The sequence below is a fragment of the Macaca nemestrina genome, chromosome 15 (genome assembly GCF_043159975.1).
Source record: "Macaca nemestrina isolate mMacNem1 chromosome 15, mMacNem.hap1, whole genome shotgun sequence".
Lineage (NCBI taxonomy): Eukaryota > Metazoa > Chordata > Mammalia > Primates > Cercopithecidae > Macaca > Macaca nemestrina.
The window spans coordinates 28,393,614-28,418,700 of NC_092139.1; the positions used below are offsets into that span (position 1 = coordinate 28,393,614).

The 25,087-nt window shown below is 51.0% G+C and overlaps 1 protein-coding gene across 5 annotated transcripts in view; it reads right to left on the bottom strand.

Moving 5' to 3' along the window:
* The window catches only part of LOC105496296 (DLG associated protein 4), a 234,076-nt gene that overhangs the window by 100,112 nt on the left and 108,877 nt on the right, over positions 1-25,087 (bottom strand). For all 5 annotated transcript variants that reach the window (XM_011766607.2, XM_011766608.3, XM_011766606.3 and 2 more), the window contains one exon: positions 2,879-3,949. In XM_011766607.2, coding sequence (XP_011764909.2) covers positions 2,879-3,877 — 999 coding nt within the window. In that variant the 5' untranslated portion in view covers positions 3,878-3,949. The remainder of the gene's footprint in view (positions 1-2,878; positions 3,950-25,087) is intronic.

Below are 25,087 nucleotides of genomic sequence, written 5' to 3' on the forward strand. Positions count from 1 at the left end.
CAGGTGGGAAAACTGAGATACAGAGAGCAGAGTGCTTCCCCGGTTCAGGTAGCCACATGGTGAGCTGGAAAAAGGGCTGTTTTCCCATCTGAACTTCAGGGAATCCGTCCACGGAATGGGGCTGTGATAGGGCAGGTGAGGTCATGGCTGTGAGGGCAGCCCTGGTCCCCCAGTCCCCAGTGGTTATGGTGGCAGTAACCAACCGAGGGGACCTCCCCTGTCCTTCTGAGGCCAGGCTCTGCTGGCTGCCCCAGGGCAGTGCACACAGGCTACATTCCTGGCCATTTCATTTACACTGTTACGGAAACACAGTGGACGGTCACTGTGTAATGAAAAATGCATACATCTCAGCACTCACACACAGCCTGTGCACAGAGTGAACATGCCTCATCCTATACACATATCTCAATATGTACAGAACAAGCATACGCCCCATGCCCCACAGTGACTACCCCCAGTGTACCACACACCTCACCAAGGACACACACCAGCAGCCACTTCGTCACGGCAACCCCTCCACAAGTATGCAACATATACACAGAGCACACTCACCTTCCCACTACCCTCCCTCTGGACATTTGCACCAGTAACTACTGCACTGTGGACACACAACGTGTATCCACCTTGCATTGTTCCCGCCTCCACATGCACACAGCATACCCCTCACCAGGCTACACATGTCACCACAGTATGTCCAAGCCCACATACTGAGTGTACACGGCATGCCCACTCTCTATCACATACACATACGCACACTGCCCAAGGGCCATGCCCACACAGGTATGGCACCCTTCTCCATGCCCTCCATGCCAGAGGCCCACTTTCCACAAAGGAAAGGTAACGTCTAGGACTCCCACTCCTGCCCCACCCAGCCTTCCCATAAACCCTCAGCAGACTGCCCAGCCTAGGACCAGTGCATTCTGCCTACAAGCCACTTGCTAGTCCAGCCCCACTATCCCCAGTGTCCCTTGGGAACGTGGCCTTGTACATCACTGCTCAGAAACTGTTGCTAAGCCACCCACTCACCTCCTGTCACCCAAGCAGGCAGCACAGACTCCAGGGCCCACAGGGCCACCCTCTCATGGTGTTTCTGCGGCATTGTTACATGATCAGACCCAACCATACCATTTTGAGAGGAAGCCCGGTCACACATCACCCTCCCTAATGCTTCTAAACCAAGGAAGCAGTTTCAGAACCACAAGAGCCCTAAATATATCAAATACTGCCTGGATTTCAGTTTCCTCCTATTGAAAAAGAAAATGTCTCACTGTTTCTGGTATTTCATACAAGATGATAAGAAGCCAGGGCTTTGTTAGACCCCAAATATCATCTCGTTCAAAATGCATCTCATGGCTGGGCGTGGTGGCTCACGTCTGTAATCCCAGCACTTTGGGAGGCTGAGGCAGGTCCTCACCTGAGGTCAGGAATTCGAGACTAGCCTGGCCAACATGATGAAACCTCATCTCCACTAAAAATACAAAAATTGGCCAGGCGTGGTGGCTCGCACCTATAATCCCAGCTACTCGGGAGGCTGAGGAAGGAGAATCACTGGAACCCGGGAGGCGGAGGTTGCAGTGAGCCAGGATTGCGCCATTGTACTCCAGACTGGGTGATAAGTTTGAAACTCCATCTCGAAAAAAAAAAAAAAAAAAAAAAATGCCTGGGCGCAGTGGCTCACTCCTGTAATCCCTGCACTTTGGGAGTCTGAGGCAGACTGGAGGTTAGGAGTTCAAAACCAGCCTGGCCAACATGATGAAATCCCGTTTCTATTAAACATACAAAAAATTAACGAGGCATGGTGGTAGGTGCCTGTAATCCCAGCTACTTGGGAGGCTGAGGCAGGAGAATTGCTTGAACCCGGGAGGCAGAGATTGCAGTGAGCTGAGATGGCGCCACTGCATTCCAGCCTGGGCAACAAAAATGAAACTGTCTAAAAAAACACAAAAGACTCATTAGAGTTCCCAAGGGCTGGCCAGGCCTGCACTTGCATTCCCCTGAGATGAGGCGCTCACTACCTACAGAAGCGCCTCCTTCCACCTAAAATCTGCTTTCTGTAATTTCCACCCACAGCCTGGTTTTGCCCTGGGGAGCCATTCAGTTCACAGCCCCTTGTTCTACCCGCCTTGAGAGCCACTTGGAAATGTGCAGCCACAGTGATGTCTCAGCCTTCTGCCACTTTCAAGCCATGTGGCCTTGATGCACAGCAAGTGCCTGAATCAGTGTGAGCATTTGAAAGAAGGCGGCTATTCCCCCAAGCTGGGTTAGGACCCCCTGGGTCCCTGCAGTTCTTGGTACTGATCCCCATGACACTCTGCTGACACTGACATGACCGTTCATGTCTTTCCCAGTATCCTAATCTTTGGGACTGTGTCTTCTTTATTTCTGACTCTGTTCATTTAACTGTCCATCTGTCCATCTACCCCCTCCCTCACTTACATTTCCTGAGCACTTCCTGCATGCCAGACCCCGTCCTGGGCCTTGGGGACACATGGCTGTATCAGATGTGATCCCTGTCCTCAAACAGCTATCAGTCTGATAGGGATGGCAGGCAGAGGCTGGCAATTAGAAGGCCATGCAATTGGTTCTGTGAGGGGGTTGGGATGGCACAACTTCCAGATTTGTCTTCTAAAGGGCAGGAACATATTTTAGTCCCTGCTCAGGGCTGGGCTCAGAAAGGCCCTAATTAATCTCTTTTGAGAGCATGACCAGTGGAAGGACTCCCTGATTAGCAGGTACCACTGGGCCACCCATTTTATAGTTGAGCCACAGAGGCCCAGAATGAAGTGACTTGCAAAGTGAATCTGTGGTACAGCTAGGCCTCAAAACTGGTGTCATTCCCAGAGCCCTCACCCCACCCCTGACCCTGGCAGAGACCCACCTGCAGGTAATGGTAGGCTAGACCCTGGTGGCAGGATTTGGACTTGAGCAGGCTCTTATCCAAGGTGGCCGAGGTCTTCTGGCAGACCTCGTGGGCGTGGCTGAGTGTCAGAGTGGACCAGGAGCCTCGTTTGACGTAGTTGGTGTCAGTGCCCACCCCAAGGCTGGGGCAGGTGGCTGGGGGTGCGGGCGGGGGTGGTGGGGCGGTCAGCTCGGTAGTGTTGTTCTTGGTGGCTTTGAGCATGTGCCCACTGATGGTGTTGTAGGCGTGCATGAAGTAGCGTGGCTGGCTGCGTTCTGCCTGGCGGCCTAGTGTCATCAGCCCGGAGGCTGGGCCACTGCTGCGGAAGGCGCCGGCCTCGCCGTCCAAGTTGTCATCGGAGCTCCACCAGCCTGAGATGTTGGAGCGGCTGCGCCGTTTGGGCTCCCCAGCCTTGGCCCGCTCCTTGCTTTTGGCCCTCCGGCCCTTGCCGTCCTCCATGCCACCCTTCTTGCTGCCATTGCCACCGACCTTGCCCGCTGTGCCCTCCAGTGAGGGTGCCTTGGTGAAGAAAAGCCGCTGGACTGAGTGGACCAGGTGGCGGATGCGGCCAGGGCTCTCACCACGGGCCTTGGCCTCACCACGGGGGAACTGGAGGGTGCTGAAGCCATCACGATGGATGGGCAGCTGCTTCTCAAACTGGTCCAGGAGGTTGGCGGGCAGCCGGTTGATCTTGGTGGCCTGAGCATGGCTGGGGAAGGGGCTCTCCTCTGGCACCTCGAAGTGGGAGTTGTAGTGGATGCGGGGAAAGGTGCTGCTGGGCGGGGGCAGCTGGTTGTTGAGGGGAAAGAGGCCATCCCCCGGCAGGGTGTTCTGCCCGGGGAAGCGGGCCTCGCGGGCGAAGGCCTCCGTGGGCGACAGCAGGTAGGGGTTGCGGTCGGTCCCTGCAAACAGGGGCTCGTGGGGTGGGTCTAGGCTGTCGGAGAGGTGGCGGGGGCGGCTGTCACCGAGGCCTTTCATGATCCCGGGCCGAGGGCAGGGGCTGTCACCCTAGCAGGGCGCCCGGGTCGCCTCTCCCGGGCGGCAGCTATCCTGGGGAGAGAAGACAGAAAGCGGTCAGCTGGTCAGCTGGATTTGGGGGAGGGGTGCCAGGAAGGTCAGATCCAGATCGCCAGGCTGGGAGGATCTCTGAAGCCAGTCCTCCATGTTGTGGGCCTGAAGACAGGAGTACACACTGAGGCCCACGTACTCTGTGTGTAAATAAAAGTTACAACTCAAGCTACCGACTATCAGACAAACACAACATCTTCCATTCTTCTAGCTTGAGGACTGTATCTTCAAAACAACCTGGAAAGCCAGGCTCCGACTCAGAGTTCTGGGTCTCCTCTGAATTCCATGATGGAATATGAGTGGTGGGCTGCCCATCCTCCACTCTTTCCGTTTCTGACTCTGTCCCTCACCCCGAGGGGCCACATGGATGCAAATACCCCAGCCCACATCTCCTAGCTCTGTCCACAGGCCCCCAAACAGTCATCCTGGAACCCCAGGATGGTCCCTGTAGCAGGGTCCACCTCCCATGGGAGGACCCTGTGCTGGCTCTGGAGGCAGGCTTGGGTCATTTTAGCAGGGAATCCCAGGGTGCCCAGTATCCAGGGTGGTCTATGGGGGAATACAGTCTGCTGGTGGGCATGTCCCCAGGACTCCTGAACTCTCCTTGCCTTATGGGGAAAAACAGGGGTTTTTAGAGGGCCAGAGAGGATTTTTTTTTTTTTTTTTTTTTTTTTTTTTTAGAGACAGAGTCACTCTGTTACGCAGGCTGGAGTGTAGTGGTGCGATCTCGGCTCACTGCAACCTCCGTCTTCCCAGGTTCAAGTGATTCTCCTGCCTCAGCCTGCCCAGTAGCTGGGATTACAGGCGCACACCACCATGCACGGCTAATTTTTGTATTTTTAGTAGAGACAAGGTTTCACCATGTTGGCCAGGCTGGTCTCGAACTCCTGACCTCAAGTGATCTGCCCGCCTTGGCCTCGCAAAGTGCTAAGATTACAGGCGTGAGCCACCATGACTGGCTTTTTTTTTTTTTTTTTTTTTTTTTTTTTTGCGACAAGGTCACAGCTCACTGCAGCCTTGGCCTCCTGGGATCAAGCGATCCTCCAGCCTTGGTCTCCCAAAGTGCTGGGGTTATACCTGAGGGCCACTGTGCCTGGCTAGAGAGGCCTTCCAAAAAGCAGGACCCAGGGCAAGGCCCATCTCATCCAGGTCTGAGGGCAGTACCGTCCAACTCTTTAACAGAGGAATTCCTATGTCAAATGTAAGCCCTCTGCAAAAACCTGCTCTGCCCTTCACCCAGTGTCTACCAAGTGTGACTGCTGGGCAGGTGCTGAGGGCTTCAGACACCAAAGAGGCCAACAAGCCCATAGGCCCATCATTTCCAATTGAGATGAAGCAACGATAGCCTGGAATAGAGCTCTCAGAGTCAATAACGGGGGCACATCCTCAGGACAAGGCAAGGGCTCACAAGAGGGTGGCACTTAGGTGCAGTTGCTGTGCCTCAGTTTCCCCTGCTGTAAAATGGGACCATCCTGGAAATACTAGTCCAAAACTTAGGTAAGTCCCTTCCCTTGTCTGGGCCTGGGCCTCAGTCTTCCTGTCTACCATGGAGCAGAAAGGTTGGCAAGGTTTCTAAGCCCCCGGCCCCCACCGGCCCTGTACGTGGGAGTCCCAAGACTTGGTCTGGCCTGAGCCTGGTGTGCTGAGGATTGGCAAAGAGTCAGTGTGGCTGGAGCAGAGCAAGTGAGGACAAGGGTTGTAGAGGGAGGGCTCTCGGAGGGGCTGGGTCAGGTCATAGCACAAAAGCTCTGGCTGACATCAAGCATGGAGGGCAGAATAATGGTCCCCAAATATGCACACTACCCTGTCAAAAGGAACTTGGCAGGTGTGGTTATTTTGCAAATGTGATTAAGGATCTTGAGATGGTGAGACTATCATGAATTATCCTGATGGGCACAAGCTAATCACACGGTTCCTATAAGAAACAGGCATGGGCTGGCATGGTGGCTCACACCTGTAATCCCAGCACTTTCAGAGGCCAAGGTAGGTGGATCACTTGAGATTGGGAGTTTGAGACCACCCTGGCCAACACAGTGAAACCCTGTCTCTATTAAAAATACAAAAACTTAGCTGGGTGTGATGGCATGTGCTTGTAATGCCAGCTACTTGGGAGGCTGAGGCTGCTGGAGATTCACTTGAATCCAGCAGGCAGAGTTTGCAGTGAGCTGAGGTCGTGCCACTGCACTCCAGCCTGGGCGACAGAATGAGACTCTGTCTCAAAAAAAAAAAAAAGAAAAAGAAAAAAGAAAAGAAAAGAAACAGGCATGGGCCAGGCATGGTGGCTCACACCTTTACGTAAACGTAATCCTAGCACTTTTGGAGGCCAAGGTGGGGCAGATCACTTGAGGTCAGGAGTTTGAGACCAGCCCGGCCAACATAGTGAAACCCCGTCTCTACTAAAAATACAAAAATTACTGGGCGTGGTGGCGTGCGCCTGTAATCCCAGCTACTTGGGAGGCTGAGACAGGAAAATCACCTGAACCTGGAGGTGGAGGTTGCAGTGAGCCAAGATTGTGTCATTGCACTCCATCCTGGGCAACAGAGTGAGACTCTGTCTCAAAAATAAATACATAAATAAATAAATAGGAAGGTCAGAGTCAGAGGAGATGCGCTGACAGAAGCAGAGATCAGAGTGATGTGGAGACATGAGCCAAGGAATGCAGGCAGGCTTCAGAAGCCGGCAGAGGTGGCTGGGCACGGTGGCTTACACCTGTAATCCCAGCATTTTGGGAGGCCAAGGCAGGAGGATTGCTTGAGGCCAGGAGTTTGAGACCAGCCTGGGCAACAAAGTGAGACTGTGTCTCAAAAAAAGTGATGGATTCTCCCCTAGAGCTTCCAGAGAGAATGCAGCTCTGCAATCTGTTTTAGACTGTGACCACTAGAACATCCTATGATTCAAAGTGCGCCAGTCTGGGAATCAGACAGCACAAAGTCACACGGAACCAGGCCTGGAACCCAGGTCTTCTTGACTCTTAATGCAGGCCCCACCCAGCCCACTGGCCCTGCTGAACTGGAGGATGTGCAAAGAAAGGGAACAATGTGGGGGCTGGATCCACCAGCTGAGGGGCAGAGGGTGAGGAGGATGGGACAGTACCAGGCGTGACCTCAGCAAAGAGTGGATGTCCATCTGGCCTGGCATGGCCCAGTCTCCATCAGCTTCTCCAGCCTTGTCCTCATCTTTTGCTGTCTACCTGCTAGCCAAGCTCACACCCTTCAGGACTTCTTCATAGCTCTCACTGCTCTGGGAAACTCTCATGTGTTTACTTGTTTTCTAGTTTCTTGTCCATCTTCCCCTAGATCTGTGCTGTCCAATATGGTAGCCACTGGGCCACAGAGCACTTGACATGCAGCTAGTGCAACTGGGAAACTGAATTTTTAGTATTTTAAAAAGTTTAGGCCACGCACGGTGGCTCACGCCTGTAATCCTAGCACTTTGGGAGGTCAAGAGATCGAGACCATCCTGGCCAACATGGTGAAACCCCTTCTCTACTAAAAATACAAAAAAATTAGCTGGGCATGGTGGTGGGCGCCTGTAGTCCCAGCTACTCGGGAGGCTGAGGCAGGAGAATGGCAGAGGTTGCAGTGTGCCGAGATCGCACCACTGCAAATCCAGCCTGGCGACAGAGCAAGACTCCGTCTCAAAAAAAAAATCATTTAATTAATTTAAATAGCACATGTGGCAAGTGACTGCCAGGTTGACAGTACAGTCCTAGAGGTTCAACCCTCCCCTTGGAAGGTGCCTCCCTCCCTCATCCCTGCTAAAGCTGGGTTCAGCACATTTTCTTATTCTAATACCTTTTCCATCTTTTTGAGTTATAAGTTTAGTTCATTTGTTTTCTGATCTCCTTATACTCTAATAAATGTGTCACAGAAAAGTTATATATTTTCCTGAGTACCTATTAGCTGCATATCATGGATTTTATTTTTCCAATTTTTTCTCTTATTTTTTTAAATTTACTTTATTATATTTTTTGAGATGGAGTCTCGCTCTGTCACCCAGGCTGGGTGCAGTGGCGCGATCTTGGCTCACTGCAAGCTCTGCCTCCTAGGTTCACGCCATTCTCCTGCCTCAGCCTCCCAAGTAGCTGGGACTACAGGCGCCCGCCACCATGCCCAGCTAATTTTTTGTATTTTTAGTACAGATGGGGTTTCACCGTCTTAGCCAGGATGGTCTCGATCTCCTGACCTCGTGATCCACCTGCCTTGGCCTCCCAAAGTGCTGAGATTACAGGCGTGAGCCACCGCGCCTGGCCTTATTTTTATTTTTTGACACAGTGTCTCGCTCTTGTCGCCCAGGCTGGAGTGCAATGGGGCGGTCTCAGCTCACTGCAACCTCTGCCTCCTGGGTTCCAGTGATTCTCGTGCCTCAGCCTTCCTAGTAGCTGGGATTACAGGTATGCAACACCACGCCCCGCTAATTTTTGTATTTGTAGTAGCGACAGGTTTTCACCATGTTGACCAGGCTGGTCTCGAACTCCTGACTTCCTGTGATCCACCCACCTTGGCCTCCCAAAATGCTGGGATAACAGGTGTAAGCCACCGTGCCCATTCTTTTGTCCTTTTTTCTTTTTTTTGAGACAGAGTCTCGCTGTATTGCCTAGGCTGGAGTGTAGTGGCGCGATCTTGGCTCACTGCAAGCTCCGCCTCCTGGGTTCACGCCATTCTCCTGCCTCAGCCTCCCAAGTAGCTGGGACTACAGGCACCCGCCACCATGCCTGGCTAATTTTTTTTACTTTTAGTAGAGACAGGGTTTCACCATGTTAGCCAGGATGGTCTCGATCTCCTGACCTCATGATCTGCCTGCCTCGGCTTCTCAAAGTGCTGGGATTACAGGCGTGAGCCACTGCTCCCGGCCCTTTTGTCCTTTTTTAAAAAAAATTGAGGAGAAATTAATGAAACATAAAATTAGTCATTTTAAAGTGTACAATTTAGTGACATTTAGTAAATTCACAATGCTGTGTAATCACTACCTCCATCTAGTTCTGAAATATTTCCTTTCTTTTCTCCTTTCCTTTCTCCTTTCCTTTCTCCTTTCCTTTCTCCTTTCCTTTCTCCTTTCCTTTCTCCTTTCCTTTCTCCTTTCCTTTCTCCTTTCCTTTCCTTTCCTTTCCTTTCCTTTCCTTTCCTTTCCTTTCCTTTCCTTTCCTTTCCTTTCTCTCTCTTCTTTCTTTTGATGGAGTCTCACTCTGTCACCCAGGTTGGAGTGCAACGGCGTGGTCTCAGTTCACTGCAACCTCTGCCTCCTGGGTTCAACCAATTCTCCTGCCTCAGCCTCCCGAGTAGCTGGGACTACAGGTTCATGCCACCACATCCAGCTAATTTTTGTATTTTTTAGTAGAGATGGGGTTTCAGTATGTTGGCCAGGCTGGTCTCTAACTCCTGACTTCGTGATCCACCCGCCTCGGCCTCCCAAAGTGTTGGGATTACAGGCATGAGCCACTGCACCCAGTCTCTTTCTTTCGAGACAGGGTCTCGTTCTGTTGCCCAGGCTAGAGTGCAGTGGTGTGATCATGGCTCACCACAGCTTTGACCTCCTGGGCTCAAGTGTCCTCCCACCTCAGCTTCTTGAGTAGCTGAGACAACAGGTACATGCCCAGCTAATTAGAAAAAACTTTTTTTTTTTTTTGGTACAGACAGGAGTCTCACTATGTTGCCCAGGCTGGTCTGGGCTCAAGCAATGCTCCTGCCTCAGCCTCCCACAGTGTTGGGATTACAGGTGTGAGCCACCATGCCCAGCCCTGAAACATTTTCATAACCCCAAAAGCAAACCCCATCCTCAATAAGCAGTCATTCCCTATTTTCCGCTCTTCCCAGCTTCTGACAACCACAGGCCATAGATACCATCTGTATCTATAAATTTTCCTATTTCCCATAGGTTTTACTTTTATTGTAGTAAAATACATGTAACATAAAATTTGCCATTTGAACCATCTTTAAGTGTGCAATTCAGTGGCATTATGGACACTCACAATGTTGTGTAACCATCACCACGATCTATTTCCAAAACCTTTCCATCACCCCAAACAGAAACTCTGTACCCATTAAGCAAAAACTTCTTTTCTCCTCCTTCTCCTAGCCCCTGGTAATTTCTTTTATTTTATTTTCTTTATTTTTTTTGAGACAGTCTCAGAGTCTCACTCTGTCACCCAGGCTGGAGTGCGGTGGTGCTCTTGGCTCACTGCAACCTCTGCCTCCTGGGTTTAAGCGATTCTCATGCCTCAGCCTCCCAAGTAGCTGGGATTAGAGGCGCATGCCACCATATCCAGATAATTTTTGTATGTTTAGTAGAGAATGCGTTTCACCATGTTGGCCAGGCTGGTCTCAGACTCTTGACTTCAAATGAAATGCCTGCCTTGGCCTCCCAAAGTGCTGGGATTACAGGCATGAGCCCCATGCCTGGCGGCCCCTGGTAATATATAACCTACTTTCTGTCTCTCTGAATTTGCCTATGCTAAATATTCCCAATATGTGGAATCATATAACATTTGTCATTTTGTGTCTGACCTATTTCATGTAGCATAATGTTTGTTTTCTAAGTTCACCCATGTTGTAGCGTGTGTCAGAACTTCATTCCATTTTATGGCTGGACACTTCGGTTATTTCTGCCTTTTGGCTATTGTGAATAATATTGCTACAAACAATGGCATCCAAGTATCTGTTTCAGTCTCTGTTTTCAATTTTTTTCAATTCTTTTGGGTTAATATCCAAGTGGAATTGCTGGATCACATAGTAATTCTATGTTTAACTTTTTTTTTTTTTTTTTTTTTTGAGATGGAGTCTTGCTCTTGTCACTCAGGCTGGAGTGCAAAGGCACGATCTTGGCTCACTGCAACCTCCGCCTCCTGGGTTCAAGCCATTCTTTTGCCTCAGCAACCCGAGTAGCTGGGATTATAGGTGCCCATCATGGCACCTGGCTATTTTTTGTATTTTTAGTAGAGACGTGTTTTCGCCATTTGGCCAGGCTGTTCTTGAACGCCTGACCTCGTCATCCGCCCGCCTCGGCCTCCCAAAGTGCTGGGATTACAGGCGTGAGCCACTGTGCCCGGCCTCTATGTTTAACTTTTTGCGGAACCACCAAACTGTTTTCCATAGCAGCTGCACCATGTGACGTTCCCACCAGCGACGTACAGGGGTTCCAATTTTCCCAGATCTTGCCAGAACTTATTTCCTTTTTAAAAAAATTATAGTCATCCTAGTAGGTGTGAATTGGTATCTCATTGTGGCTTTGATTTGCATTTTCCTGATGACTAACGGTGTTGAGCATCTTTTCATGTGCTTATTGGCTGTTTGTATATCTTCTTTGGAGAAATGTCTATTTAAGTCCTTTGCCCATTTTATAATTGGGTTGTTTGTCATTTTTGTTGTTGAGCTCTAGGAATTCTTTATATATACTCTAGATATTGAACCCTTAACAGATATATGGTTTGTAAATATTTTCTCCCATTCTGTCCCTGTGGGGTTTCAGTAGTGTTTTTCTCCTCTTCCAGGACTGGCCACTTACTCACTCTTTCCTTCCTCATTAGCACTGATGGCCTCCCTTCCTCCAGCATCCCCTGGCCTGTGAGCGTCATAAAGAAAAGGAGTGTAAGGCCAGGCGTGGTGGCTCACGCCTGTAATCCCAGCACTTTGGGAGGCTGAGGCGGGTGGATTACTTGAGGTCAGGAGTTCGAGACCACCCTGGCCAATATGGCGAAACCCCATCTCTATTAAAAATACAACAGTTAGCCAGACGTGGTGGCTTGCACCTGTAATCCCAACCACTTGGGAGGCAGAGGCAGGAGAATCACTTGAATCTGGGAGGTGGAGGCTGCAGTGAGCTGAGATTGTGTCACTGCACTCCAGCCTGAGTGACAGAGCAAGACTCTCAAAAAAACAAAAAACAAAAAACAAAAAAACCCAAACCAAAACAAACAAAAAAACAGGAGTCCATGTGCCCGTAACTTTCCTGAGAGCAGGGGCTAGTTCTCATCTGGGGGCAGAGGAATGAGAATGGCTCTGGAGATGGATGTGCAGTGGATGCTGTGATGGCCACCCAGGACCCCCCTGCACTGAGGCACTCACGACCCCAGCTGCCAAAAGCATTGGCTGCTGACAATTTACAGCCAAGTTCCCACTAGGAGCTGCTCTCAGCCATAGGGACGTGCCTCACCCAAGATGCCAGACTTGGATCTCTAACTGCCTCCTTGACATCTTGCCCTGGAAGTCTGACAGGTCCAAGATACAGCACTCATTCTCCCACCCACCCTGACCTGCTCTACCCACAGTCTGTCCTTACACTCCTTCCCAGGGGCACCCTGCATCCAATAACTGGTCAATGTTTGGGTACCAAGGTGTGGCTCCCTTGCCCCAATTCAGAACAACCCTAAAGGGCCATCCCAGTTCCAGAGCTCCCCATGGGATTCGCTGAGGCCTCTGTTGTGCTGTGTTAAGGTTCGACTCTTCCCTCTGCCCAATCCTATCCCCTTCACCTGTCACAGGTGTTCCGAAGTGATTTCCCAGGAAACTTCGACATGCAAACCTGAGTCTGTTTCCTGGGAAGCTAACCTGAGCTAGGGCAGAACTGGATTCTACTCCTTCCCCTCCTCACTGCAGGACACTTGGTGATTCAGTCATTCCTCCTGAGCCTCAGTTTCCTCTTCTATAACATGGGGATAATGATCCTTTTTCCTTTTTTTTTTTTTTTTTTTTGAGACAGAGTCTCACTCTGTAGCTCAGGCTAGAGTATAGCAGCATGATCTCGGCTCACTGCAACTTCTGCCTCCCGGGTTCAAGCAATTCTCCCTGCCTCAGCCTCCCGAGTAGCTGGGATTACAGGTGAGCGCCACCGTGTCCAGCTAATTTTTTGTATTTTTAGTAGAGACAGAGTTTCTCCATGTTGGCCAGGCTGGTCTCGAACTCCTGACCTCAGATGATCCGCCCGCCTCGGCCTCCCAAAGTGCTGGGATTATAGGCATGAGCCACTGCGCCTGGCCATGATCCTTACTTTTAAAAATTATAATAAGGTTGAACTGTGATGTCATATAGAAAGCCTCTGGCATTTCGATGCCCAATCAGTATCAGTCACACTCCGTTCCCCTCCTCACCTCACTGTACTATGCTTCTTGGGGACAGGTCAAAGCTTCCAGGTGAGGAATGCTGCACAGCATGGTGGAAACTGCGTGTAGTTGGACCTGTGTTCAAATACTATCTTTTTTTTTTTTTTTTTTTTTTTTTTGAGACAGAGTCTTGCTCTGTCACCCAGGCTGGAGTTCAGTAGTGTGATCTTGGCTCACTGCAACCTCTGTCCCCCAAGTTCAAGCAATTCTCCTGCCTCAGCCTCCCGAATAGCTGGGATTACAGGTGCCTGCCACCACGTCTGGCTAATTTTTGTATTTTTGGTAAAGATGGGGTTTCACCATTGGCCAGGCTGGTCTTGAACTCCTGACCTCAAGTGATCCACCTGCCTCAGCCTCCCAAAGTGCTGGGATTACAGGCACTGCGCCTGACCCCTTGGATTTAAATTCAAACCCTGCTATTTATTTGCTATGACCTTGAACTGGTCCCTTCCTCCTTCTATGCCTCGGTTTCCTCCTCTAGGCAATGGGGGGTTTGAATGAGGACAGTCTGAGCGTCTGGTCACCCTGACTCCTCTGAGCTCCCTTGGTCAGGGTTCCTGGCCCACTGGGTGCCAGGCCCTCAGTCACCCAACACCCAGGGTGGCAGGATCCTCACCTTGGGGAGGTCTTAAAATAGGCAGGCCTTGACCTTTCAGGGGGAAGCAGCTGGCTGCCTCAAGCTGCCTTTTTCAATGAGTTATACTTAGGCTCATCCGGGTGCCCATAATTACTGCTCATTAATATAAGCCTCATTGCCTTCATGGAAACGCAGAGGGCCCAGCAAAGCTGCTGCCTCCCTGGGAACCTCCCTGCTCCATAGTGCCTCTGTGTCTGCAGCCACCACCCCCACATGCCAGAGTGGGACCTCCCTGCCCTAGCTCACCTCATCGTGGTGCCAGAGTGGGCCTGTGAGCATGGGAGAGCTAATTAGGGATAAGGCCAGGAACAGAACCCAGCATGGCTCTTTCTGACACAAAACTCCCCTGACTGCATCATTCCCTTAAGCCAGAACCTTCTGTGAATCCTTCTTCCCACCTCAGTCCAAACTGCTTGGTGTGGCGATCAAGTCCCTCACTGATCTAACCCTAAACCCTTTTTCAGACATTACCAATCCCATTTCCTTTCTTCACAGCCCTTCCCTTTAACCAGCCCAGATCCCTTACAATTCCCCACTCATATCTTGCATATTTGCTACTACCAGAAAGCCTGCTTCTGTCTAAGGTGGCATGAACAGAGGTAGAGAGTCTAAGTGAAGGGAGGGGTAGTCCTGCTGAACGCTGAGTTGGATGATGAAGGCTCAGAAATGAAGTGAGGTGGAATGGCCGAACATTCTGGGGGTGCACATAGCAGTCCACGGAGGACACATTCTCTGCCTTAGACCTCTGAAGGGACGATGTGTGGAAGGGGAAGGATGGATTCTCTGGGGGCCTCCAGGGCCTTGCTGCTTCCTGGGGTGGGGTGAAGGTAGACAGTGGCTGGCTGTCTTGTACCATGGCTGAGTCTCTGGGCACCCTTCCCGTGCCCAACCCACATCTCTCATACCTGCTCCAGTTCTTGCTGACTTCTCTCCTCTGACATCTAAATGCTAGAGGACCCGGGTGCTCCTGGCCTTGCTCTAACACACCCTCTCCCCTGCTGATCTCATCCTGACATGTGGCTTTAAACACCACCTATCTGACAACTCCTGAATTTACATCTTCCGCCCAATCTCTGTCTCAGACGCCAGACTCGGATCTCTAACTGCCTCCTTGACATCTTGCCCTGGATGTCTGACAGGTCCAAGATAGAACACTGGATCTCTCACCCGCCCTGACCTGCTCCACCCACAGTCTGCCCCGATTCTACTCATGACAACATCACCCTCCTGCTTGTTCAGGTCAGAAACCAGAAAGTACCCTTGACTCCTCTTTCGCTTCCTCTGCATCCCATTCAGCAGCACATACTTTAAAAACAAGTCTCCCTTCCACATCTCCCCGGAGTTCCTCCACTCCACCTCCACAGCCCTGCCCCGGGCCAAGTCCTCACTGTCTCTCACTCAGATGACTGCTGTTCAGATCCTTTCAAAGACTCCCATGGCCCTTGGACTAAAACCTATTTTTTTTTTTTTTTTTTTTTTTTGAGGCAGAGTTTTGCTCTGTCCCCCAGGCCAGAGTGCAGTTGTGTGATCTTGGCTCACTGCAACCTCTGCTTGCCAGGTTCAGGCGATTCTCCTGCCTCAGCCTCCCAAATAACTGGGATTAAAGGCATATGTCACTCAAGAGATCCTCTGGTCTCAGCCTCCTGGGTAGCTGGGACTATAGCTGTGCACCACCAGGCACAGCTACTACTTTTTTTTTTTTTTTTTCTTGAGACAGAGTTTTCGCTCTTGTTGCCCAAGCTGGAGTGCAATGGAACAATCTTGGCTCACTGCAACCTCCACCTCCCGGGTTCAAGCGATTCTCCTGCCTCAGCCTCCGGAGTAGCTGGGATTACAGGCATGCAGCACCACGCCTGGCTAATTTTGTATTTTTAGTAGAGACCAGGTTTCTCCATGTTGGTCTGGCTGGTCTTGAACTCCCGACCTCAGGTGATCAGCCTGCCTCGGCCTCCCAAAGTGCCAGGATTACCGGTATGAGCCACTGCACCCAGCCTAATTTTTGTATTTTTTTGTAGGGACAAGGTTTCCCCATGTTACCCAGGCCAGTCTTGAACTCCTGGGCTCAGGTGATCCTCCCGCCTTGGCCTCTAAAAGTGCTGGGATTACAGGTGTGGGCCACTGTGCCTGGCCTAAAAACCAGTCTTCTTCTGGCTTTCCCAACCTCATTTCCTGCCCCTCTTCCCTTGGGTCTTCATTCTGTCCTTCGGACATGGATGGTTTGCTCCTGCTTTTGCCCTGCCTGATCCAGCTGCCTGGAGTGCTCTTCCCTCCTGTGTCCACATAATGCCCCCTCACTTCATTCAGGGCTTGGCTCACAGGCTACCTCCACTGAGAGGTGATCCCTGACCACACCGTCCAAAGCACTCCTCGCCTGCCAGCCCCTCTCTGCTGTCTCGGATGTATGCCTGAAGCAGCCTGGGATAGCAAGGACAGACTGTGTCTCTGCCACTACTGTGTCGCCAGCATCCAGCACGGGGCCTGGATATAGTAGGTGTTCATGAAGATTGTGTTGAATGAAAGAGTGGTTGGAAGGCCTTGGGGACGCCAAGAAACGATGTAGTAAGTGAGGCAGCTACGTTTTCCACTCAAGCCAGTCAGGCTAGTGGGGAGAGCTGTGTGTGATCCTTTATTAGTGCTTATTGTATACCAGGTGCTTCACATATGTGAGCTCATTTAATCCTCACTACAACTCCTCCTGCTGGGAATGCTGCATCCACCATGGCAGCCAGCCTCCAAGATACACCCCAGTGGTCCCCACCTGCTGGAGTCCCATCCTTGTGTACACCCCTCTCCCCCAACATGAGCAGGTTTGACTGGTGTCACCAATAGGATATTGTGGAGATGACTGAGTGTGACCTCTGAGGCTAGGTCAGGAAAGACACTGCAGCTTCTGCTTTGCTCCCTTGGAGAAGTTAGCCACCATGTTGTGAGGACACTCAAATAGTCCTAAGGAGAGGGCCATGTGGAAGGAACTAAGGCCTCCTGCCAACAGCCAGCACTAACTTGCCAGCCCTGTGGGTGAGCCACCTTGGAAGGGGATCCTGCAGCCCTAGTTAAATGGCAGCAGCCCCAGCTGACAACTTGACTGCATCTCATGAAAGACCCTGAGCCATTACCCGATTCCTGACCCCCAGAAGCTCTGTGAGATGATACATATTTATTGTTGGAAACCATGGCCAAGTTTTGGGGTGATTTACTATGCAGAAATAGTTCCCTGAGGACGAAGTGCAGTGGCTCACACCTATAATCCCAGCACTTTGGGCTGAGCAAGAAGATCACTTGAGGCCAGGAGTTCAAAACCAGCCTGGGCAACATAACGAGACCCCATCTCTACCAAAAATAAAGCATGAGAAAATTAGCTGGGTATGGTGGCACACAGCTGTAGTCCCAGCTATTCAGGAGGCTGAGGTGAGAGGATTGCTTGAGTCTGGGAGGTGGAGACTACAGTGAGCCATGATTTTGCCACTGCACTCCAGCCTAGGTGGCAAGAGTGAGACTCTATCTCAAAAAAGAAAAAAGAAAGAAAGAAAGAAATAGGTCACAAATCCACCCATGTTAGAGGAGCAACAGCAGCTCAATGGCTAAAGTCACCTCTCTAGGCCCCATATCCAGGAGGGGGTGGCGCTGGGTATGAATCTGAGCCTGATCTTTAAGCCCACATCCCATGGCCCTGCCCATCAAGCTGAGTTGAGATTCCAGGATTCTTTCCATCTAAGACAGCTCCATAATCCTGATGCATTCAAGGTCTGAATTGTTTCCAGCCTAAGTCCGTGTCCATAGCAACTGTCTGAAAAGCATGACATTCAATCAACTAGTTGTTTGGTCAACAAGATAGCAGGACATGGCTGCTGGGGATGTGTGACCGACACTGCTCCCACCTCAGGTCCTTCCTCCACTTGAAGACAACCATTAGAAGTGCATTCCCGGGCCCATCCTGACAGTGAACTCTGAACACAGGGCCCAGGATGTGGATGCCACAGCTCCTCAGGGGCTCGGCGCTTGGTAGGGACAGAGCTGCTTACTTGGCCTCTCTGTGACCCCACCCCCATGGAAACCTGCCTAGCCTCAGCAGAGACTCTGGGGGTCACAGGGGCTCCATACACAGCACTTATCTTTCTGTGGTAGATACCAAAAAGATAAGAAAACACAGACCTAAGAACTGAAGGCTTCTAGACCCTCAGAGCAAAGGGACTACAGAGGTGGAACCAGGGTTGTCCTTCAAAAACCCCAAACGGGCCGGGCGTGGCGGCTCACACCTGTAATCCCAGCACTTTGGGAGGTCAAGGTGGGTGAATCACTTGAGGTCAGGAATTCGAGATTAGCCTGGTCAACGTGGTGAAACCCTGTCTCTTCTAAAAATAAAAAATTAGTCAGGTGAGTGCCTTAATCCCAGCTACTTGGGAGGCTGAGGCAGGAGAATTGCTGGAACGCGGGAGGCGGAGGGAGGTTACAGTGAGCCAAGATCTCACCATTGCACTCCAGCCTGGGCGACAAGAGCGAGACTCTGTCACACACGCCCGCGCACACACACACACACACACAACCAAATGAGGCCAGGCGCGTTGGCTCACGCCTGTAATCCCAGCATTTTGGGAGGCCGAGGTGGCGGATCACCTGAGGTCAGCTCAGGTCAGTGACCTGAGGTCAGTTTGAAGCTAGCCTGGCCAACATGGTGAAACCTCTCTCCACTAAAAATACAAAAATTAGCCAGGCATGGTGGCAAGCACCTGTAATCCCAGCTACTCAGGAGGCTGAGGCAGGAGAATCGCTTGAACCTGGGAGGTGGAGGTTGCAGTGAGCTGAGATTGTGCCACTGTACTCCAGCCTGGGCAACAAGAGCAAAACCTCATCTCAAACAACAACAACAAAAACCAAAAAAACCCCACCAAACTTCAAATGGGATCGCTTCACTCAGTTCCCCTAAAATGCTTCAAGGTCTACCCTCAACCTCAGGCAGAACTCCAGCCTCAGGCTGGGCATGGCAGCTCATGCTTGTAATCACAGCACTGTGGGAGACCGAGATGGGAGGATCACTTGAGCCCAGCAGTTTGAGATCTGTCTGGGCAGTATAGTGAGGCCTTGTCTCTCCAAAACATTAAAAAAAAATTAGCCAGCCGGACGCGGTGGCTCAAGCCTGTAATCCCAGGCACTTTGGGAGGCCGAGATGGATGGATCACGAGGTCAGGAGATCCAGACCATCCTGGCTAACACGGTGAAACCCCATCTCTACCAAAAAAAAAAAAAAAAAAAATACAAAAAAACTAGCCGGGCGAGGTGGCGGGCGCCTGTAGTCCCAGCTACTTGGGAGGCTGAGGCAGGAGAATGGCGTAAACCCGGGAGGCGGAGCTTGCAGTGAGCTGAGATCTGGCCACTGCACTCCAGCCTGGGCGACAGAGCGAGACTCCGTCTTAAAAAAAAAAAAAATTAGCCAGGTGTAGAGGTGTATACCTGTAGTCCTAGTGACTTAGGAGGCTGTGATGGGAAGATTGCTTGAGCCTGGGAGGTTGAGGCTGCAGTGAGCTGTGATTGTGCCACTGTGCTCCAGCCTGGGCAACAGAGTGAGACCCTATCTCAAAAACAAACAAAACAAAACAAAAAAAACAAACAACCCAAAACTCCAGCCTGCTCAGCCCTCCCCAGCCATGCCAGTCTCCTTCTTAGTTACCTCCCCAGCACTCCCAGTTCTTGCCTGCCATGGGGCCTTTGCCCATGCTGTTCCATCCACCTGTTCCATCCACCCGTCAACACTTCACATATTCGGCTGCTTCTATTGATTTAGATCCCTGATTAAACGTCACCTCCTCAGAGGCCTCCCCAGACTCCTGTGTCTAGAAGGCACCTCCCTCCCACTGCGCTCTCTTGACACCCTTCCTGATTGCTTTCCAGACCTGTATCGGGGTCTCTCGTTATCCTGCTTGGCTCCTCACATTCTTGATTAGTGCCTCCTGCGCTCTGTGGGCTCCAAGAGGGGAGGGACTGCACCTGTTTCATTTTCCACTCTATCCCTGGTGCTAAGCATGGAGTCGGCACCTAGTAGGTGCATAATAAACACTTGTTCAATGAATGAGGCAGTCAGACGGACAGAGCCTCAAAGGGAGGGGAGCTAGAGAGCTGCAGCTGCCCGATGGGAGAGAAGGGAGTTGATGGCTAGGTCTCTCCACATCTCTTTTTTTGCTTCTTCTCCATGTCTGAATCCCACACAGGCTGGGCTGGTATTTCTGTTCCTGAGAACATTCCTAAAAACACTCTGTCCTTAGCCAAGTCTTTCCCTGCTTAATATCCTTGAAGCTCAGAGAAGACACGCCCTGCTCCAAGAAATCTTCCCTGACCTTGAAAGTGGTGGGTAAGGCCTCCTCTGGGCTCCCCCTGATGGGAGCTCCCGTATGAGGAGTCACGGATTAACCCAAGTATCCCCCTGAGCCAGAAGCAATGATGCTGTGCAGAGCTGGCCCGCTGTACATGGTGGTGCACGGAGAGGGTGACAGACATCCTGGTTTGCCCAGGTTCAACCAACTGTCCCAGAGTCCCCGATGGTTAGTGCTGTTTCATTCTCAAAAACGTCATGGTTTAGGCCAGGCACGGTGGCTCACGCCTGTAACCCCAGCACTTTGGGAGGCTAAGGCAGGCGGGTCACTTGAGGTCAGGAGTTCAAGACCAGCCTGGCCAACATGGTGAAACCCCATCTGTACTAAAAATACAAAAATGATCCAGGTACAGTGGCACCCACCTGTAATCCCAGCTAGTCGGGAGGCTGAGGCAGGAGAATTGCTTGAACCCAGGAGGTGGAGGTTGCAGTGAGCCAAGATCATGCCATTGCACTCCAGCCTGGGTGACAATGTGAGACTCCATCTCCAAAAATAATAATAAATAAATAAATAAAAATAAATAAAAGTCATGGCTTAATGAATTATATGCTCATCAGCAGAGGAAGACAGGTCTGTGGCTGATGTGAAGCACATGAGTCTGGTCTGAGCTTCTTCCCTGGACTCCCAAGCCAAGATCCCTTCAACCCTTGGGGAATCAGGTTCCCCCACCCTCACCTAGTAAAAGTCTGAGTTGAGGGGATGAGAGGGTGATCTTGATGATGATCATGAATGGCCCCTCCCCTCCAACTCCAGGCCTCACCTGGAGACCACCACTTGAGATTCCGGGCTTCACTGCCACTCCATGTGTTGGCCACAGGGAGGTTGAGTACAACCCCGCCCCTGCAGATAGTGTATGTGTGCATGCAGCATGGAGGCTGGGAATGTGGCTCTGGAGCCAGCCTCCTTGAGTTTGAATGCTGGTGCTGATATTTACTTGCTGTGTGACCTTAAGCCACTTACCTAACCTCCCTGAGCCCCAGTGTCCTCAAAGGGTTGTTGGGAGAGATCAATGAGTTAACACAGACAGATGGCTCTCAGCACAGTGGCTGGCATACAGCAAATACCCAAGTATTGCTGTTACTATCCCTAACAATGAGACCCACCTACACAAGGAGGTCAGGGTGCTAGAGGAAGGGTGGGCTCCAGAGCCAGACAGGACTGGGCACAGTCTCTGTTTAGCCATCTAGAAGTTCAGAGAGGGACTGAGATTTGGCCCAGTCACACAGCATACTGGTGGCAGCTGCAATTTGTACCCAGACCTCTGGACTCCTAGGCCAGTGCTCTCTGGAGGTTTCTGGAGTTTGTTTTGTTTGTTTTTGTTTTTGTTTTTTGAGACAGAGTCTCACTGTGTCACCCAGGCTGGAGTGCAGTGGCACAACCTTGGCTCACTACAACCTCTGCCTCCAGGTTCAAGTGATCTTCGTGCCTCAGCCTCCTGGGTAGCTGGGATTACAGGCATGTGCCATCACGCCTGGTTAATTTTTGTATTTTTAGTAGAGATGGGGTTTCACCATGTTGGCCAGACTGGTCTCGAACTCGTGACCTCAGGTGATCCACCTGCCTTGGCCTCTCAAAGTGCTGGGATTATAGGCATGAGCCACTGTGCCTGGCCCTCTCTGGAGGTTTTGAACGAACAAAGGTTGGGTATGTTCTGTGCTGTGAGCTCTTTCTGCATGGCCCTCATCCCTCCTTGTATTCCCAGAGCACAACTGTCTAGACCTGCTCTAGACATATGATTAAACTTAGATAGAATTAAATGTAAAATTTCAGCTGCATTTGTCACATTTCAAGTACTCAGTGGCCACAAATGGCTAGTGGCCACCCTGTGGACAATGCAGATGTAAACCACTGCCATCAGCACAGACGGTTCTCCATAGGCAGCACTGGCCTAGAACTTGATTACTGCATGTCAGTGTTTCCCATGAGGCTTACATGCAACTGGATGGGGACAGGAACAGGACCTCTGCCCTCTGGAGCCCCCATGGAATATTCTCTAAAGCCTATGAGTTGTGGGATGTCACTCAGCACCAAACCTGTCGTGTCTGGTCCAACTCTCTCATGCTCCACTTTGCTAACCAGGCTCAGGCAGGGGCTGACACTTGCCCAAGGTCACACAGCAGGTGGAGGCTGCCAAGGGCTCAGTTCTCCTGACTCTGAGCTTTCTGTACACTCAAGCTGGAGAATCAGCAGCCTGGCCACGCTTGGCAGAAGTGCTAGTCAACAGAAACAACTTTTTGCTGATGAATAAATACCAAAAAACACCCTGGGATGGACATTCCTGGGGCCTTGCAGAAGAGCTGGTGGGGGACAGCTGGCCACAGCTGCAGGGTGAGCACCCATCAGCCCTAGAGACGGCTCTCCAGGTCACCAATGGGACAACTATAGGGCTGGGAAGGGGACCAGCACAGGCATTCATCTTTCCCCCTTCCCATTCCAGCAGGATCCAGATAAACCATGATCACCCCCTTGGCTGCCGTTTTCAAGCAGTGTTTGTTGTTGCACTTGTGAGGGCTGGGACCCCGGACCTGGCTACCTTACCTTGTGACCTCAGGCAAGTCACCTTTTTCATCTCAGTTTTCTTCATTTGAAACTGGAGCTGACTATCCCAACAGTGTGGGGCTCTCGTGAAGGGCAAATGGGACCAGCTGGATGGGAAAGTGCTTGTAAACCAGGCATCCCTAAAGGCGGAAGGGAACAGGTTTAGACCCTACCTGACTTGGATACAAATCTCACTCCACCTCTTCCCCTGTTGTATTGCCATACAATGGAATATAATTCTGCCGTAAGAAGGAATGAAGTTCTGATCCACGCCTCAGCAGGAATGAACCTCAAAAACATGCTCACTGACAGAAGCCAGATGCAAAGGCCACATAAGATAGGACTCAATTTATATGAAATGTCCAGAATAGGCCAGTCACGGTGGCTCATGCCTGTAATCCCAGCACTTTGGGAGGCTGAGGAGGGTGGATCACAAGGTCAGGAGCTCAAGACCACCCTGGCTAACACGGTGAAACCCTGTCTCTACTAAAAATGCAAAAAATTAGCCGGGCGTGGTCGTGGGCGCCTGTAGTCCCAGCTACTTGGGAGGCCGAGGCAGGAGAATCACTTGAACTCAGGAGGTGGAGGTTGCAGTGAGCTGAGATCATGCCACTGCACTCCAACCTGGGCAACGCAGTGAGACTGTCTCAAAAAAAAAAAAAAAAAAAAAAAGTCCAGAACAGGCAAATTGATAGGAACAAAAAGTGGATTAGTAATTGCCAAGGGCTGGGAGGACAGAGGAATGGGGAGTGACTACTTAATGGGTACAAGGTCTCTGTTAGGGGTGATGAAAGAGTTCTGGAATAAGGCCGGGTGCAGTGGCTCATGCCTGTAATCCCAAAAATTTGGGAGCCCGAGGTGGGTGGATCATCTGAGGTGGGGAGTTTGAGACCATCCTGGCCAACATGGCGAAACCCTGTCTCTTGTGAATGAAGACCTTTTCAGAGCTTACTGATCAGGTGCTTCCTACATACACGTAAGCACTTTGTTTGGATGATGTTTTTGAATCCTCAAATCAGCCCTATGAAGGAGGTTTCATTGCTGGTCCCATTTTATAGAGAGAGAACAGAGGCACAGAGAGATGATTTATACAAGATCACACAGGTGTCAGAGCTGGGATTTGAACCCAGTCAATTTGGCTCCAAAGCCCATGCCACCAATGAGCTTCCTGTGCTGTTTCTCAGCTCTCAGGAGACAATGTTCAGTTGGTCACCATCTCACAGAACCCTGAGCTTGGTCCATGCTCAGGGAACATAGCCTCTAACTGTGGGCTCACCAAAACCTTCCTCCAACAGACAGGCTGGGAGATGACTCTCAGGGGAGGGCTGTGCAAAGGCTGTCCATGCTGCCCTGCCCTGCAGCCTCAGAGCTCTGACTGCGGGGCAGGCGGATTCTGGAGGCCACCTGCCTCGCCCCGTTTCTTTCTGGTCCCCACTGGGGAACCATCCTGGAAGGTCATGCTGGCAAACAGCAGAACAAAATGGTCAGAATGCAGCAATTGCCAGCACATTTAATTCAATTCTTCCAACATTTATGGAGCCTGCTCTGTGACTCAGATGGTCCCAGCCCTTAAAGAGCTTGTGGACAAGTGGAGGGAGGCAGAAATACACACAGCACTTGGATAACACATAAAGATAAATCCCAGAGTGTCGAAGCCAGGATGTGCAGTCCTGTGAAGAGAGAGATTAATACTCAGGGGGGCACCAGGAAGGGTCCCCGGAGGAGGTGGTATTTCTGCCAGATCTCTGAGGACAAGTAAGATTTCAACAGACAAAGGTGCAGGGAAGAGCATTTCATAAAAAGGGATAAGTAGAGACAAAATCATGGTCAAAGGTGAGGGATTCAGGGAGCGCTGGGGACAGCAAACTGTCCATGTGGTGGGCGTGGGCTTTGAGGGGGACAGGGAAGCAAATGCCTGGGCTCAGATCATGGAGGGCTTGATGCCCTCTGCCCCTCTAGGAACTCTGGATTTAAACTGTAGGCCATCAGCCATCAAAATAGAGGAGACCCCAAAGGCCATGGGTGCCAGCAATTCCACTTCTAGGAATTACCAACGGCCTTGCCTTCTGCATATGGGAAATGATGGGTGTGTGGGGCGTTTCCTGACATACTATTTGTATTAGCAAAGGCCTGAAAACATCCCAAAAGGCTGTCCATGAGGAGACCTGATACAAGATCACCTAGCACACTATGGAATGCTATGCAGCTGTCAAAAAGAATAAGGCGGCACTGAGTGTACTGACACGGAAAGCTCTCCAAAGGTACTGTGAAAATAGCGAGGGGCAGAACAGGGTTAGGGCATCTGTCTTGATTTGGGTTCTCTGAGAAGCAGATCCTTAGATAAGAATTTGAATCTAATGCCAGGAGCGGTGACTCACATCTGTAATCCTAGTACTTTGGGAGGCCGAGGTGGGTAGATCACCTGAGGTCATGAGTTTGAGACCAGCCTGGCCAACATAGTGAAACCCCATTTCTACTAAAAATA